General features: G+C 36.8%; 1 protein-coding gene across 3 annotated transcripts; it reads right to left on the minus strand.

Annotated features, from left to right (window-relative positions):
• Positions 1–883: 883 nt before the first annotated feature.
• Positions 884–2525, minus strand: LOC109151906 (putative uncharacterized protein DDB_G0292438). Of its 3 annotated transcripts, none has more exons than XM_019299509.1 (2): positions 1161–2525; positions 884–1127 (listed from the first exon to the last, which is right to left on the minus strand). In XM_019299509.1, exon 1 carries the CDS (start codon positions 2159–2161, stop codon positions 1172–1174), a length of 990 nt encoding a protein of 329 aa, XP_019155054.1. In that variant the 5' UTR covers positions 2162–2525; the 3' UTR covers positions 884–1127; positions 1161–1171. The 3 variants fall into 3 exon arrangements, with proteins under 3 accessions (XP_019155054.1, XP_019155056.1, XP_019155055.1); XM_019299511.1 differs by having other exon boundaries at positions 911–1305; positions 1351–2525; XM_019299510.1 differs by having other exon boundaries at positions 911–1300; positions 1346–2525.
• Between the last annotated feature and the right edge of the window lie 13163 nt (positions 2526–15688).

Below are 15688 nucleotides of genomic sequence, written 5' to 3' on the forward strand. Positions count from 1 at the left end.
CAATTCAATATTGTTTGTTTAGGTGTCGAATGACACTAAATTTAAAGAGACCCCTACAATAACAAAGATCCAATTTTCCCAACATTTTGGACAGCCAACGGCACCGTAGGGAATGCGTAGGACACAACGTAACATGACAGCATTTTCAAGAGGAAAGTACTAATAAGTAACTAAGGATCTATCCTCTAACATTAAATAGGATTACTAGACATGACTATGAGCTTAATCAAGAGTTAAGAACAAAATTTGGATGTATGACCCAAATCTAAACTAAGATTAGGCCCATAAAACAAATGAGTGAATGGCATAGGACAGTGAAACCATCTAGAAGGTTGTTGGTTTGTCAAGTCAAGTCAAATATGGCTAGCTAGATCGATTTTGACTATATCTTTAATATCATTAATTTATTTTGTAATTCACTACACAAAAAACTTTGTTGCATGAAATTCAAAATCTTTAATTTTTTAAAAATAATATTATATAGTTTAAAATCTTATATGTAACCAGAAGTAATAGATAAAATGTATTTTTAATATGATTCTTAAATTGTTTGTTCGTTTTGAATTGCAGACACATTATTAAACATATAATATATAAAATAATTGAGACGAGATAGTCAAACCTTATGATCTACAATGGAGTAATTTAAAGATAAAAAAAAATGAAAAATGTTAGCTATTAAAGGCTCACACTGGCAAAAGGTTTTGTGGTCGAGCGGCATAATTGTGGCCCTTAAATGGGAAGTTTCAGGTTTGAACTCGAGTGTGGGACATTGACATTTTGTACTTTAGTAAGTTGAGAAAGTATATATGAACAGATATTACATTTTAATGAGTCAATAGTATTAAAAAAAAAAAAAGAAAAGGCTCACACTTTAATCATGAGCGGCATTATCACCGGCACGCCAACATTCCTCACAGCTATTCATTTCAACCCACTAATCACGGCTACACATCTGCAATCATTAATGTCCTCGTTGAATAATCAAGCTAACAGGAACATAGGTGCTACGCAATTAAGTCATTACATCAGTCTTCATTTTAGCAGTGATTAATTACTCCATTAATCAATCTAGCTTCTATAGAGAACAAAGAAGAAATTAAAAACAATCAGAACACAATACAGCCAAGGAGTTAAGGCATCCAACAATCATAAGCATGATTAAGCTGTTTTAATTATTCAGTGGTACGGTTGTGGCGGCACCTTCAGCTTCTAGAGAAAGCTGTTTTAACCATTCAAACGTTCGGATACGTGACATGGTTTGCTTCCCTGTTGTTGTTGGTTGTTGTTTTGTGTTTTTCTTGCGGATAATCTGCCACCCAGGAACCGATTGAGCTACGGGTTCCTTGTTTTTCTTCTGGTCTTGGTTCTTGGCGGGTGCTGAAGGGATTGTTTGGACGGAATTGGAAGAGCACTTGCAGGTGTCGAAAAAGACGAGGTTTTTGTCTGAAAATGAAAATCTCTGCTTCAGCTTCTGGGTAATGTTGGGTTTGGTGTCGGAGTTGCTTACAATGCTGCTGCTGCTGCTGCCGCTACGGACAATGTTGTTACGATTGTTGTTGTTGTTGTTGTTGTCGTCTCTGTTCTGAGCTCTGAAACTGTGGGATCCGATTTCCGGCATTGTAACGAGGCCGACGCGGAAGAGGCTCCAGAGGGTGGAATTATTGCGGGCGTAGTTATTGGCGTGTGGAGCCTTGGAGAATCGAAGCTGCGGCGTCGGGCTGGGCTGAGAGTATTGGAACTGGTTCCGGATTTTACGGTGTGTGGTGGTAGTGGATGAGGAGGCGGCGCTGCTAGATGACTGGTGGCTTCTCGTGCTGCTACTTCTGCTGCTCGCGGTGGTGTGCCCGGCGGAATGGCAACGGTCCATGGAATTGCAGCGGATTCCGGCGGCGTTGCCACCATCGGAGCTGATGGAATGCCGGAGGGGCAAAATCTGTCCCCGGAAAAACACTTCATCCGCAGCGCACATCTCCGATTCCTTCAACGTCGACCCACCCCACGAGCAGAAATCAAACTCCTCTTCCCCGCCGCCGCTAGCCGGAGATTCTTTCTTGAACTGACTCTCCTGTTTGTTGGGAAGATCACACAGCGACAATGCCTCATCTTCGTCGTCTCCGTTTTCCTGTTCTTTCTCCGCCGCCCCTTTGTAATTCCCCATAAATCTTCTTCAAATCCTCCTTTCTTCTTCAACCAATGGGAATCAAATTGGGATCGAAACAAATTAAATACAAGATTACAAGCAGTCTTCTTCTTTCTTGAATTATATTCTTTGTGCGTATGGTTGAAATTGAGCGGAGCTTAGCTTTCAGCACAGCGTGGAGGAGCTCTCCATCTTTTGCTCCTACGAAATCATTATATTGTGAAGATTCTGTGCTTCCACACTGCAGTGGGGACTACACTTCTCTTACGTTATCTGCATGCTAATTAACTATTATATTTAGACATACTTGGTTGTAATTATTGTTTTGATTATGCAATTCTGATTTTTTTATTTGGATTTGAGTTTGTACCAATCAATGTTGGAGGCATGGTCATTAAAAAAAAAAATGTAACGCCTTGTTGGGTTCTGTCCTTTTCATTGGAACAACACCCACAATTAATTTCGACTTATACTTACTTTAAAGTCCTAGTAAATGAGAAAATGTGTCTTAGTAATCAATGTTGAAGACATGGTCAATAAAAAAACAAAAAATGTAACGCCTTGTTGGGTTTTGTCCTTTTCATTGGGACAATATCTACAATTAATTTCGATCTATGCTTACTTTAAAGTCTTAGTAAATAAGAAAATGTGTCTTAGTAGGGAGATGTTTGTACACTAATAATTACAACAAAACAAATTATTACAACCCCCTTATGATTTAGATTCACGCATTGTGACTATTAGCAAAACAAACTGTCAACCTTATTTTGGGTTGTTAACTAATTGAATTGTGTCCAACAACTCAATTGATATTTATTCTTAGTATGTATAACATTTACACATATTGTCAGAATTGTGAATGGGTTACCAACTAGGATTACAAGATAGATGGACTTTATTCAAAGTGTACTTATAAATAAATAGCGAAAACTAATTTTTGTGTATATTAAATAATTATGAATGGGCTGGGGTGACAAGAAAATTAATTCAAATTGTGTGAACCAAATAGATAAACAAACGTATAAAAATAGACTGTACCAACTACCAACTCTCTATTTTTATTTTAATGCAAGGCAAACTCCAACTTATATTCACTGTTTAAAATATTTGAGGCTTTTCTAGGAACTTTCATGAGCTACCTATATATTTTTTAGGGTGTCATTAATTAACCAACTATTTAAAAACATGGTCCAAAAAAAAATTATCAAAAATTGACACAATAAATCTTTGAAAGGAATTGAAAATGTGGTGTATGTTCTGTTAGTGAGAAGAAGGATGTAAGGCCACCTACATTTATTCTGTGATCGACAGATCGGACAGCAGATTGTGCCATTAGATGGAGACAACTGAATATTAGAACACCATTTATATATATATATATATATATATATATATATATATATATATATATATATATATATATATATGCTTTTATTTTTCTTTATTATATTCTTGAGGTTGTTAGAGGACAATGTTAAATCTTGGATGTGGTTTCATGGGAAGCCTGTGAGAGACAATGTGAATCATGGGAAGGTCTTTAGTTTGCCGACCGGATAGGCAAACAGTGCCTTGGATGGTTTGATACGTCCCTTGGCTGTATTTACCAAAAAAAATTTAAAAAAATTTGTGTATCTTGTTACACAGTACAATTTTTGTTGGGGTAAATAGAACCGCAACCACTACCTAATGGTGTGGGAAAAACATTAACCATTATACGAAGATATGTACTAAGTAAACTCTGCTCATGTGTAATAGTTTGTAAATTACATATGAGAGATAAATCATACTAACGGATCGGACTTAACGAAGGAATTGTGTATTTTCTTGATTTATTTATGTATATATTCATTCACTTAAGGCTTTATTAGGATGGAAAAATTTAGGACTTGTTTACTTCATTTTTCAATCTGCTTTTCATTTCTTCTATAATCCTTTCTTCCGTTTTCTATTAGGAGCAATATAAACATGTGCTTGTTTATCTAAAATTGGAAAATATACAAAATAATCGAGTTATCAAAATTAGAAAATGGAGAACTGGATGGCAAACATGTTCTCCATTTCTAGGATTAGTAAATGTATATTAATTGTTCTTTTTAATGCATATCAAAGAGTACCGCCCAAACTCAAAAAATTTGTAGTTAGGGACCAGACAAATAGAAATGTTGACCTTTTAAAGAGATTAAAATGTAAACCATCCAAATAGATACTTGTAGGGAAATGAATGTGATTGTTGAGTGACTTTGGAGGAAAGAAGTTGGAAGGGTTGGAGAGAACAAAGGTAGGTAGAGATAGAACAAATGTTTGCATAGAAGAATTAGGTATTTTAATTTCTAAGACTTGCTGTCTTGCCAAGGTTTTCCATTCCTTTTATGGGATCATGGTTATACTCTCCCTATCAACATGCGTATAGATGATTCTCAGTAGATGGGAATTAGTTGGCCGAGAGTGACAACCATCTCAATTCATCTCTTTAAATTGTAAAATAATAGTAAAATGTTCTCCATTATTAGGTTCTTGAAAATTGAAATGAATGATATTCTTCCCATTTGGATCAATCGTCTTTATCACATGGAAGAGTTCTAATCCTAAAATCCACACGTACGGCTAATTGATCACTTCTATATTTAAAATATATTAAAACGACAGCATTTGCAGACAGCCAAAATGTTGAGATAAGACATGGACATTCTTAATGGTGTGGTTTTGTCTCGTTCTAAGATATGTAGGAAGCTTCCTACTCACCAATTTGTACTCCACCGTAATTAGGACGTAAATTCAAAACCAACCAATTTATTAATTGCCAAAATATAATGCTAAGGTAAGAGTGGTTGGGATGTATAGTTTTTAAAAAGAAAGGATATATATATATATATATATATATATATATATATATATATATATATATATATATATATATAGAGAGAGAGAGAGAGAGAATTATGTTCTGATGCGGTTAGGTTGTTAAGGTGCAGTTGTGTGGTTTAATCTGGGCCATTCATCTCGCTTAAATCAACGTCCAGGATTACCAAAATTTAAAAAAAAAATACGGTGGCAATTTTATAATTTTTGCATCTAGGTCAAAATTAAGTTGAGCGGATCTGTGATTAATATGTGTGAGTTTTGTATATAAGATGCGTGAGGTTTGTGTGTAAGGTGTGTGAGGTTTGTGCTTAATGTGCGTGGGGTTGTGCTTAATGTGAGTAGTTGTTAAAACTTAAAGTCTGTAAGTTAATAATTAAAGCGCGTGGGGTTTGTGCTTAATGTGCGTGAGGTTGTGCTTAATATGCGTGGGTTTTGTACTTAATGTGCGTGAGTTTGTGCTTAATGTCAATAGTTGTTGAAACTTAAAAGTCTGTGAGTTAATAATTAAAGTGCGTGGATTTTGTGCTTAATGTGCGTGAGGTTGTGCTTGATGTGCGTGGGTTTTATACTTAATGTGCATGAGTTTGTGCTTAAGATCTAACACTTAAGGTGCGTGGCTTTCTTCCAAACACGTGTTTTTTTTTTTTTTTTTTTTTAATTTTTATTGATTTGAGCCGTTGATTTAGATTTGATCAACGGCTCAGATCTAACCGCACGGGAAGCTATATACGCACATGAACCCTTCCACATATATATATATATATATATATATATATATATATATATGTGCACCGTATTCAAAATAACAATTCACAAAGATAAACAAAAAATGTATTTTCGCGTAAAAGTGATCAAATGAAAATATGGTCATCTTGTAAAAAGTATGAAATGATCTCAACTATTAATCAGGATTCATTAATGGTTGAGGTTTAGTAAAAAAATAAAAAATACGACATCAATTTTATAATTATTGAAAACTTTTAAAAGATGTTCTTTTTATAATTAGAGAAAAGGGTCAAATAGACCCTTAAACTTTACTCAAAAGGGCAATTAGCCCCCTGAAATTTAAAAAAGAGCAATTAAACACTTAAATTTGTCATTTGGAGTCAAATAAGCCCAATTTACCGGTAACCAGCAGGTTACCGGTAAATTTTTGTCCTTAACCGCAGTAAAAAAAAAAAAAAAAAAAAAAAAACAGGAGCATTTTCCGGTGTCTTCTCCATGGGAGAAGACGACCGGTCTTCTCTATGGGAGAAGACGACCAGTCTGGTCGTCTTCTCCAATGGAGAAGACGGCCAGTCCGGTCGTCTTCTCCAATGGAGAAGGCGACCAGATCTGGTCGCGTTCTCCATTGGAGAGGACGACCAGAGGTGCTGGTCGCCTTCTCCACCGGAGAAGACGATCGGCCGGTCGTCTTCTCCGGTAAATGACTTCTTAAAAAAAAATTTGTTTCCGGAAATTTTATTTTTTCTTCGGAATATCGCCGGAATTTCGTCAGAATATCACCGGAATTTTAAATGACCTGTTATTTCAGGTAAATAACCTGCTATTGGGTTTAGATGTCCAAAAATTACAAGTTTAAGTGTTTAATTGTCCCTTTTTAAAGTTCAGGGGGCTAATTGCCCTTTTGAGTAAAGTTTAAGGGTCTATTTGACCCTTTTCTCTTATAATTATTGCAAACTTGAAAGTTTTGTAATTGGTAAGATCAGCGCTTTTGATTTTTCAAAATTGATCTAGTTTAACGGTTGAAAATGAACAAAACTTTGTAATATTTATGAAAATGACTCACCCGTTCATTTTAAAATTTTGCAGTATTTATAAAAATGATCCCGCTCACATTAGTTAAGGACCTTGTGGTCTAGTTATACCAAGTTGCTATTTTATATGGGAGGTTGTAGGTTCGAATCTCAGAAGAGACAGTATTGACTATTGTAACAGAGCCAACCTATTCACATTATACTTTTAAAATGTATTTTGTAAAAAAAAAAAACAATTCAAATAATATTAAATTTACTAATTAGTTGAGGGCAACTTCTTAGTCAAACAATTGACATAATAACTACACAGTTTCAAATTTCTCTTTATGAAAATTGCCTATTAGTCTGACCTCATTATCATTTTTTACCCGTTAAAGTCATAAGGCGAATTTTACTCATAGCTTCATTATTGTGATCATATGTCACATTATTTTAAAAAGTATTTTGTAAAACAAAGTAATTCAAATAATATTAAATTTACTAATTAGTTGAGGGCAACTTTTTAGTCAAACAATTGACATAATAACTATATGGTTTCAAATTTCTCTTTGTGAAAGTGGCTTATTAGTCTTACCCCATTGTCATTATTTATCCGTTAAAGTCATAAGGCGAATTTTACTCATAGCGGCCTTACCTCATAATTGTGATCATATGTCACATTATTTTAAAAAGTATTTTTTTAAAAAAAAAATAATTCAAATAATATTAAATTTACTAATTAGTTGAGGGAAACTTTTTAGTCAAACAATTGGTATAATCAGTACACGGTTTCAAATTTCTCTTTGTGAAAGTTGTTGGTGATAATGAACCAATAATCGATTTAATATCGTAAAATAATATTAATATATACACACACGAAGTATAAAATATTATTCGATATATATATCCGAAATATATATATACACACAAATATATATATATATAGATCAGACCACCACGGTTATATGTATGAATATCTACAGAAAAGATATATACATATCAACCAAATGGAATTTATAATACACAGATTATAATTCCAACACAAACTATATCAAAAAGGAGGATTTTTGCTTAGAAGCATAATCCAAAAACCGAAAGAAGGAAAGATTGGCTCGTGTTTAGGTAAGGGTTTTTAGCGTGAGTCAAGAGACCACTCTTTCCTTAAAACCTTATTTGCCACCTCCCAAAAGTGTTAGGAGCGCCGTGGTCTAGGTTTCCAGGATAAAACGCGCTACGGTTCGACGTTCGAGCACCCAAACGAACGAACCCGGCGAACTAGAGCAAAGCCTTGAACACAGTTAGGCTTAAGAAAGGAGTAGAAGCAGAAGGTTTTGAAGCTTGAAAAACAAAAATCGTGTAGAACTCTTGTACTTGTTTTTTTTGGTGTGTAAAGCTTCTACCTTCTACCCCTTCTTATATAGGGAGGTGGAGTACTCAATAGCATTCATGATGGCATTCAAACTTGTTTTGTAACTCCTGTAACAGCAGCCATAAGTTGAGTTTTAATTCACAATTTAAAAATTGGAATTAATTCGTTATTAATTCCGTAACAATTGAATTAAAACCCAACGGTTGCAACAGGATACGAGAAGACGGAGGCTGAACCGTCTCAGTTCGGCCAACCCATGATTCGGCCTCCCAAGGCCGAATCTGTCTCCTTTCGGCCTCCAAGTCTCGGCCACGCCGAAATCATGGTTCATGCGCTGCTCTCTCTCTCGGCCGAATCCAGCAGCCTCAAGTGGCTTAGTGTTGGAAAAAGATACCGAAAGTTGGCATAACTTAGTCCGCAAGGCCAGCCAATTTCAGGTGCCGGCGCACACGAGCTCGGGGTTGAATCAAGCCTTTCCAAGTCATCTCTAGTTGGAATTTGACTTGCAACACCCCCCCCCCCCTCTCCCCCGCACGAGAGAGCGTCTATGCTATACAATTTTACAAGCTCTAAAAAAGCTCTTGTATAAAAGGGGGGTCAAATCCTCTTTCCAAACCAATGTGGGACAAAAGCTCATTTTTTCCCTTCATTTTTCCAACTCAATGGGTCTAATTTGAGAATCAATATCTCATTCACCCATTATCCGTTTTGAGCGTACAATATATCAATCTCTTCGTCTCACTACGAAGAATCCGAATCCACTTTGACCCGACCCAAATTGGAAGTGGACCCCACTGATAATTGTACCACAAAATAGCCACTTAAAATGCCATTTTAATGCTATTTTTCCAACAATCCCCCACATGAATGAAAAATTGATTTTCGGGGTAATTTGAAATTGGAAACAACTGTGTTCAACGGTCGATCCTTGCGTAAGATAGGTAGGGAGTCACTATACCCTTTGAACCTTCCCTTGTGAAGATATATTTACTCTACTGGCTGTACGGTAGAACGCGATGTCTTTGAACCGACTGCCGTTTGTGTAGACGATGACATATCTCACACAGGAACCTCCCAACCATGCTCTGTTCTCATGAGTGTGCCCATTTTGGTCGTGGGTCACCGTTCCTGGTTCTGCGAGAGTTTCTAAAGAATTGTACCCAACAATTCTCCTTTGAAGCGACCCTCACTTCTCTCTTACATAGGTGATTCTTTCTCGAGTATCCCGCATACTCAAGAATCATTAAAGCATCAACATGCTAGCCTCATGCGGGAGTCACTGTTTCTAACGAGGAGTGGTAGGGAGTCCGAGACCCCCACAGTGACATGCTCCGTTCCATAATTTAGTTGTCCCATTGAACCTAGGTGCCAGCTAGGTTGGGTATCCACTATAGAACTTTTAGTCCAAGGGCTTTAGACTCATTCCTCGTTCCAACTTCTCAACAACCATTTTCTTACCCTCGGGTTAGCGAGTTAGCGGCCGCTATGTTATCTTTTGACGTCACGTAGTCAATAGAGATAACCCCTGTTGTGAGAAATTGTTTAATGGTATTATGTCAACGACTTATAAGTCTAGACTTACCATTCCACATTTAACTCTGTACTTGACCAAATTTGGCTTGACTATCGCAACGCACACAAATTGGAGGTACGAGTTTACCACTAGGAACATTCCCGGAAATGGCATAGCCATTCGGCCTACTCGTTCGCGACACGAGTGTAAGGCTCTCAGCTTCGATCCCGTCGGATCTTAGCTATCACAAATCATTTCGAGAATTTCCATCCAACCGACTGCACTGGCCTACGTAAAGACGTAGCCTTTGATGGATTTATCATCCTTTGATATCCCGTTAACGTGCTATACTTTCCAAGTACAGCTTGCACTACAAGAAAAATCGCGAATCGCAACGGAAAAATTCCGTCGCGAATTGTGTTTAGCGACGGAATGGCGACGGAATTTATTCCGTCGTCTATCGCCTTGTCGTATTTCAATAGACGACGGAATAGTTCCGTCGCAAAAGTTGGCAACGGAATTCGCGACGGAAAAGTTCCGTCGCCATTTTGCAACGGAATTTTTCCGTCGCAATTTTCGCATTTTTCCGTCGCAATTTTCGCAACAGAAATGTTTCTGACGCTAATTCCATCGCTATTTCTAACTCAAATATTCCGTCGCGATATTATCTTTTCCGTCGCAAAATTAACAATAGAATTGTTTTCCGTCATGTTTTTTTTTTGAATTTTTCTTTTAAGAATTTATTTATAATTATTATTTTTTAATGGTAATATGAACTATTGAAATATTAATATAAAACTGCAATGACATACTAAAACACAATTAATTATAAAAAATAATATAATTAAGTTTAAGTAATAATACATTATCAATCAGTGAGTAATAATAATCAATTGAAGTCTAAACAATAATATAATAGTCTTCACAAATGACAATCTACACTAAAATCAATTGGTTTGGGACGGAGGTGATGCTGAAATGCCAACTCTCCCGGCATCAATCCACATTTGTTTCTCCTCAACACCCGTCAATCTCCAATAACGACAAACAGAGATAATAATTGCCTCACATGTCACATACTGGGAAGCTGACATGTTTAAAAGAAAATGAGATTAAAAAAAACGCTTAAAAAAAGTCAGAAGTTAGAGTAAACTCATTACCCTTCATCCATAAAGTCCAATTGATCTATCTGTTTAGCCTCTTGTTCCTCCTCACCCACAAGAACAACAGTCTCCCCCTACAAGAAGCAACATCTATAAAAAATAATAATAATAATAATAATAATAATAATAAATAACATCATCCATCTATACATATATAAATAATAATAATGAGAATAATAATAATAATAATAATAATAATAATAATAATAATAAAACAAAATAATTAAATCTCTCTAATTTTTTAATAACGTGAACATGGTAGGCATGGCAGTTTTGAGGTGCCAACCAAAACTCTAGGGATCATTCATTCTCAATAGTCAATACTATCTGGAGATTTCTTGTGAGCTCCAACAGCATTCCAACAAAGGGAAGTAAATAAAGATAAAACACCAAAGCAGTGCACTTGTAAACATCTATAATGCCTTGCAAAGCAAGGGGACTCAAGACCAAACCACTTGAACTGCTGAAACACACTAAAAAGCTGTTAAGTATTCCTATAAAATGTTAGCCTCCCAACTCCCAAGACAAGGCTAGTTAATCACTAAACATTTGTTTTAGAAGCAATTCAGATCCAACAAATCCCATAATCAACTTTAACTCAAATGATTAGCTTCCATATTCAACTTGAATCTCCAGATTTCAAGTTCAATCAAATAACTAGCTGCCATAGTAAAGGCTCACATTAGTTCAGTAGTACTACATCAACTAACAGAACTACAACATGGCGACGGGTAAATGCTTGCGACGACACACCACTGAGTTCAACAAACTTTAAACCCAGATTCAACTAAACTTCAAATAACATGACATAGTGGGCAACCATGATTGTTTTTGGGTACATTAGCTACTACAATTATCTATGAAGGAGAAATGCATGCTCAGCAATAAATATACACCAAAAAATTTCCGCTGAAGACCACGAAAATTAGAGTAGCACATCACACATCCTGATATCCACATAATAATTAACAAATAAAAACCTTACCTTTATAATCCTCTTTCTCAGACACTATCCATCTCCCCTCAAATGCTTCTTCGAATGACTCATACAATTTCTACATGAAGCAATAAATCCAAATCAATATCTCAAAAATCTAGATCCAAATTTAAAATATAAGTAGAGATAAGTACGGCTTACCACATCAGAAGTTCCTTGACAATAGCATATTTTCTAGCTGGCTCGCTCACAAGAAGTCCATGATCCTCATGCCCCTCACTCTTTGAACAGCATATTTAGAGGAGCTCGATCAAAATAAATGAACAAGGACTGCATAGTAGAGAACGTTTAATTCAATTCCAATTTCCAAATTCAAAGCAAGGACAAGAATAACACTACAAATCAGCCAATCAGAAAAACAATAGTTATCAATAGAGACTATGATTAACCAAGATTTCTTGTTTATTTCAACCAAGTTGGGAGGAATTCATCAAAATTAAAATTCTATCTTTATCAAATTAAACCATTTCTAAAAGCACACTATTTTTCATACCCAGAAAAAAAAATGCTAGGAGATTCTGATAGGCATGATCATCAGTTGCACCTAACATACTCACATACTTTCTAAGCAGAATGTGATAAGAAATAATCTAATAAAAACTATAAAAATGATAATTATAAGAAATAATTTTAACTATAACCTGAAATAGGATTAGAATTGTGTCAATGAAATAGGATTGTAAAAACTATAAAAATTAACAAATCTAATCTAATATTTATTAAAATGATTATTATAAGAAATAATTTTAACAAAAAAAAAAATACCTGTAGCGGCACGACTTCAGTTCGGCGGACCAGCAGCGGCGCCGGTGGAAGTCGCAGAAGCAGCGGCGGTGGAAGTCGCAAAGCAGCGGCAGCGGCTGAGGAGAACTGTGCCGGTGGAGACGGCGGTGGCGGCGTTGTGAGTGGCTGATCTGTGGTAAGGGCCGGAGATGAGGCGTTACATTTTGAGAGCGAGATCGAGGCTGAGGTGAGGACGATAGCGGAGAGGCGGTGTCAGCGGTGTGGTGGGGGGATGAGGGAGGCGGTGTCGACGGCGGAGGTCTGGTGAGGGCTTACGATGGCGATGAAGTGTGGTGAGGGCGGATCTGTTGTGAGGGGGATGAGGCGCAGGGAGATCGATCTGATGGCGGAGGGTTTTCTTTTTGGGAGGGAGATGAGGCGCAGAGTTGTAGCGTTGGCAACTGGATGAGTAGGGTTTGAAGTGTTCAATATTCATAATTATTAAGAAAAAATAAAATGATGTCCGTTTTGAAATAAAAATAAAAATAAAAAAATTGCGACGGAATAAATTTCATCGTTAATTCCGTCGCAATATTTGTTCCTTTATCAAAAAATTCCTTTCTTTCACGATGGAATAAAATCCGTCGTAATTTTTATCGCTATTTTGCGACGGAACGTGAACCCGTCGCCTTTCCGTCGCTAAATATACAACGTAACTTACATCCGTCGCAAATTCTGTCGTAAATATTTTATCGCCAAGATTTCGCGGGTTTTATTTTCTCTTTGCGCCAAAAGTTGCGACGGAATTAATTTCCGTCGCGAATTCCGTAGTTAATTTGCAACGGAAACTATTCCGTCGCAATTCCGTAGCTATATTGCGACGGAATAGTTTCCGTCGCGATTTTCCGTCGCGATTCGCGATTTTTCTTGTAGTGTAGATATCTACACGTAGTGCAGTCCAAAGTCACGAGCATACCTCAAGTATCTCATAACTCTCACTATTGCCTTCTAGTGCGCATCACTAGGGTTACTCAGATGTCTACCAAGTTCGTTAACCGCAAAGGCAATATCTGGCTTAGTACAACCCATTTGATACAATTAAACTACCAATAACCTGAATGTATTCTCCACGAGAATTACAATCTCCATGATTATTGGCTAGTTGTACGTTAGTATCTAACGGTGTCCAAGCCACTTGATTATCATCCTTGAAAGGATTCAATCAACTCGCTGAGATTGGCCTAACACGAGACCATACGGTCTTCTCACGATTTTAATCTCGAATATTAAATCTGCCAAACTCACACCTCTCATGTCAAATCTCGAATTTAACATGTTATTGGTAGAATTGATCATTTGATCGTTACTACCCACGTTGAGTTTATCGTGTATAAACAAATAGTGATATCACCGTCTATCGTACGCAATACGTAGACCCACTAGTCACTTTTATTTATACTAAACTTGTTGGTCATCATTGCATGATCAAAACCTCACATGCCAAACACTAAGGCAATTGTTCTGAATCATACCATGACCTTACCAATTACACGCTTTCTTTTCACATAGTGGAACCACAGACCCTCAGGTCGTTCCATGTCTACTAAGAAAGCGACACATCCATTTTGATGAACTTCCAAGTCTCACTAAACGACTTTGGCAGGTATCATTCTAATGGATTCCATTCTCATCACAAGAGAATATATATCGAAGTAACCGTGGCATTCGCGTTGCATGTAACCTACAATTACAAGCCTGGCCATTTTACTTCAATATAACCAACCGGTTTTATCTTCCGGCTAGTGATCCACTTAGGATCCGAAGGTTTTACAACCCGGAGGAAGAACAACCAATTCCAAGTGTGATTCTTTAAGATAGAATCTACTTCACTCTCGATAGCCTCTCTCGGGTTGGTCCACCTGCAGAAGTCACCACTTCTACATATGTTCGAGGCTCATTTTCTAACAACCATGTCAGAAAATCCAATTTCTTTTCTAGTAAACAAGTTAGATTGTGCGCATCACACTCTAACATGTACGTCAGAAAAATATGGACCAAAGGATTTTTCAATCCTAGCTCTCTTGCTACGTCTAGCTTTGAGCTCGGGTTCTCTTTCACACCCTTCAACCATAGCTACGCCGAAAGTTCCTTTCAACGTGCTAGGTCCTTTATTGATCCGTCCATTATTGATCTTTCACAAAAATACATCTTCCAAGAACGATGAATTTATTGAGTCAATCTTTCGTGTTCTAATGTACATCCAAACTCTTGGACTCGTGTACTAAGAACCAATACACACCTTTGGCAAGACACCCCCACATTTCGGGCATTAGAAGGAAACTTCCTACGTATCCACAATTCGTAAGAATTTCATGCGGGTAACCTTATTTAAAAAGTACTTACTTGTCCAAAGTATCGTCTCACCCCACATACTTTGAGGTAGACCCGAACTTATCAACATTTTGATATTTATGTTCGACAACAACGTTCGATTGAGGTGAATACCGTGTCGTACGCTCGAGTACGATACCAACACTTTCGCATAAATCACCAGCATGTGTTTCATATTCACTACATCGACCGTTCATAACCGCATTAATCCACGATTAATTTGGTTTTTCTCTTTTTATTCTTTAAAGAATAAACATGTGTTACACGCTAACACGTCTCGTAGGTGCTAACAGATTAGCCCTTACGAATCCATTCGGTTTTGACCGAAAGGCCACAAACCCGAATCAGTGCTTCCGAAATTGAAGCACGAATCAGTGCTTAGTAGTGAAGCACGAAACATGCTATACCAAGCACAAATCATTGCTTCTAAACTAACGCATCGATTCCAAAGAAATCTCTATTGCTTTAAATTATAAACTCACAGCAACATTCGGTTGCTTAATTTATAATTTCAGTGCTACTTAGCACTAGGATTATTAGTTAATTACACAATTAACCAAACCTCCTTTCGTGTTAATCACAAAGCACTTTTACAACGCCAAATTTAATTAGCCACATACGAAAGGTTTAAGCCAAGTAAATTAGCATTAGAACCAATCATAATCTAGCACCTTTATTGCTTTTACCAAAGCACCAAATGCTTACGTTTCCAACACATAAAGGTGCAGCCACCAAGTGGCCGAAAGTGCCTAATTGAGCACTCTACCTAGTGCTTAATAGCACTATTGCAG

The sequence above is a fragment of the Ipomoea nil genome, unplaced genomic scaffold (assembly GCF_001879475.1).
Source record: "Ipomoea nil cultivar Tokyo-kokei standard unplaced genomic scaffold, Asagao_1.1 scaffold2297, whole genome shotgun sequence".
NCBI lineage: Eukaryota > Viridiplantae > Streptophyta > Magnoliopsida > Solanales > Convolvulaceae > Ipomoea > Ipomoea nil.

What these genes read in the sequence shown, in the direction of transcription:
- LOC109151906 (XM_019299509.1), bottom strand. Translation starts at nt 2,161, where the DNA reads ATGGGGAATTACAAAGGGGCGGCGGAGAAAGAACAGGAAAACGGAGAC.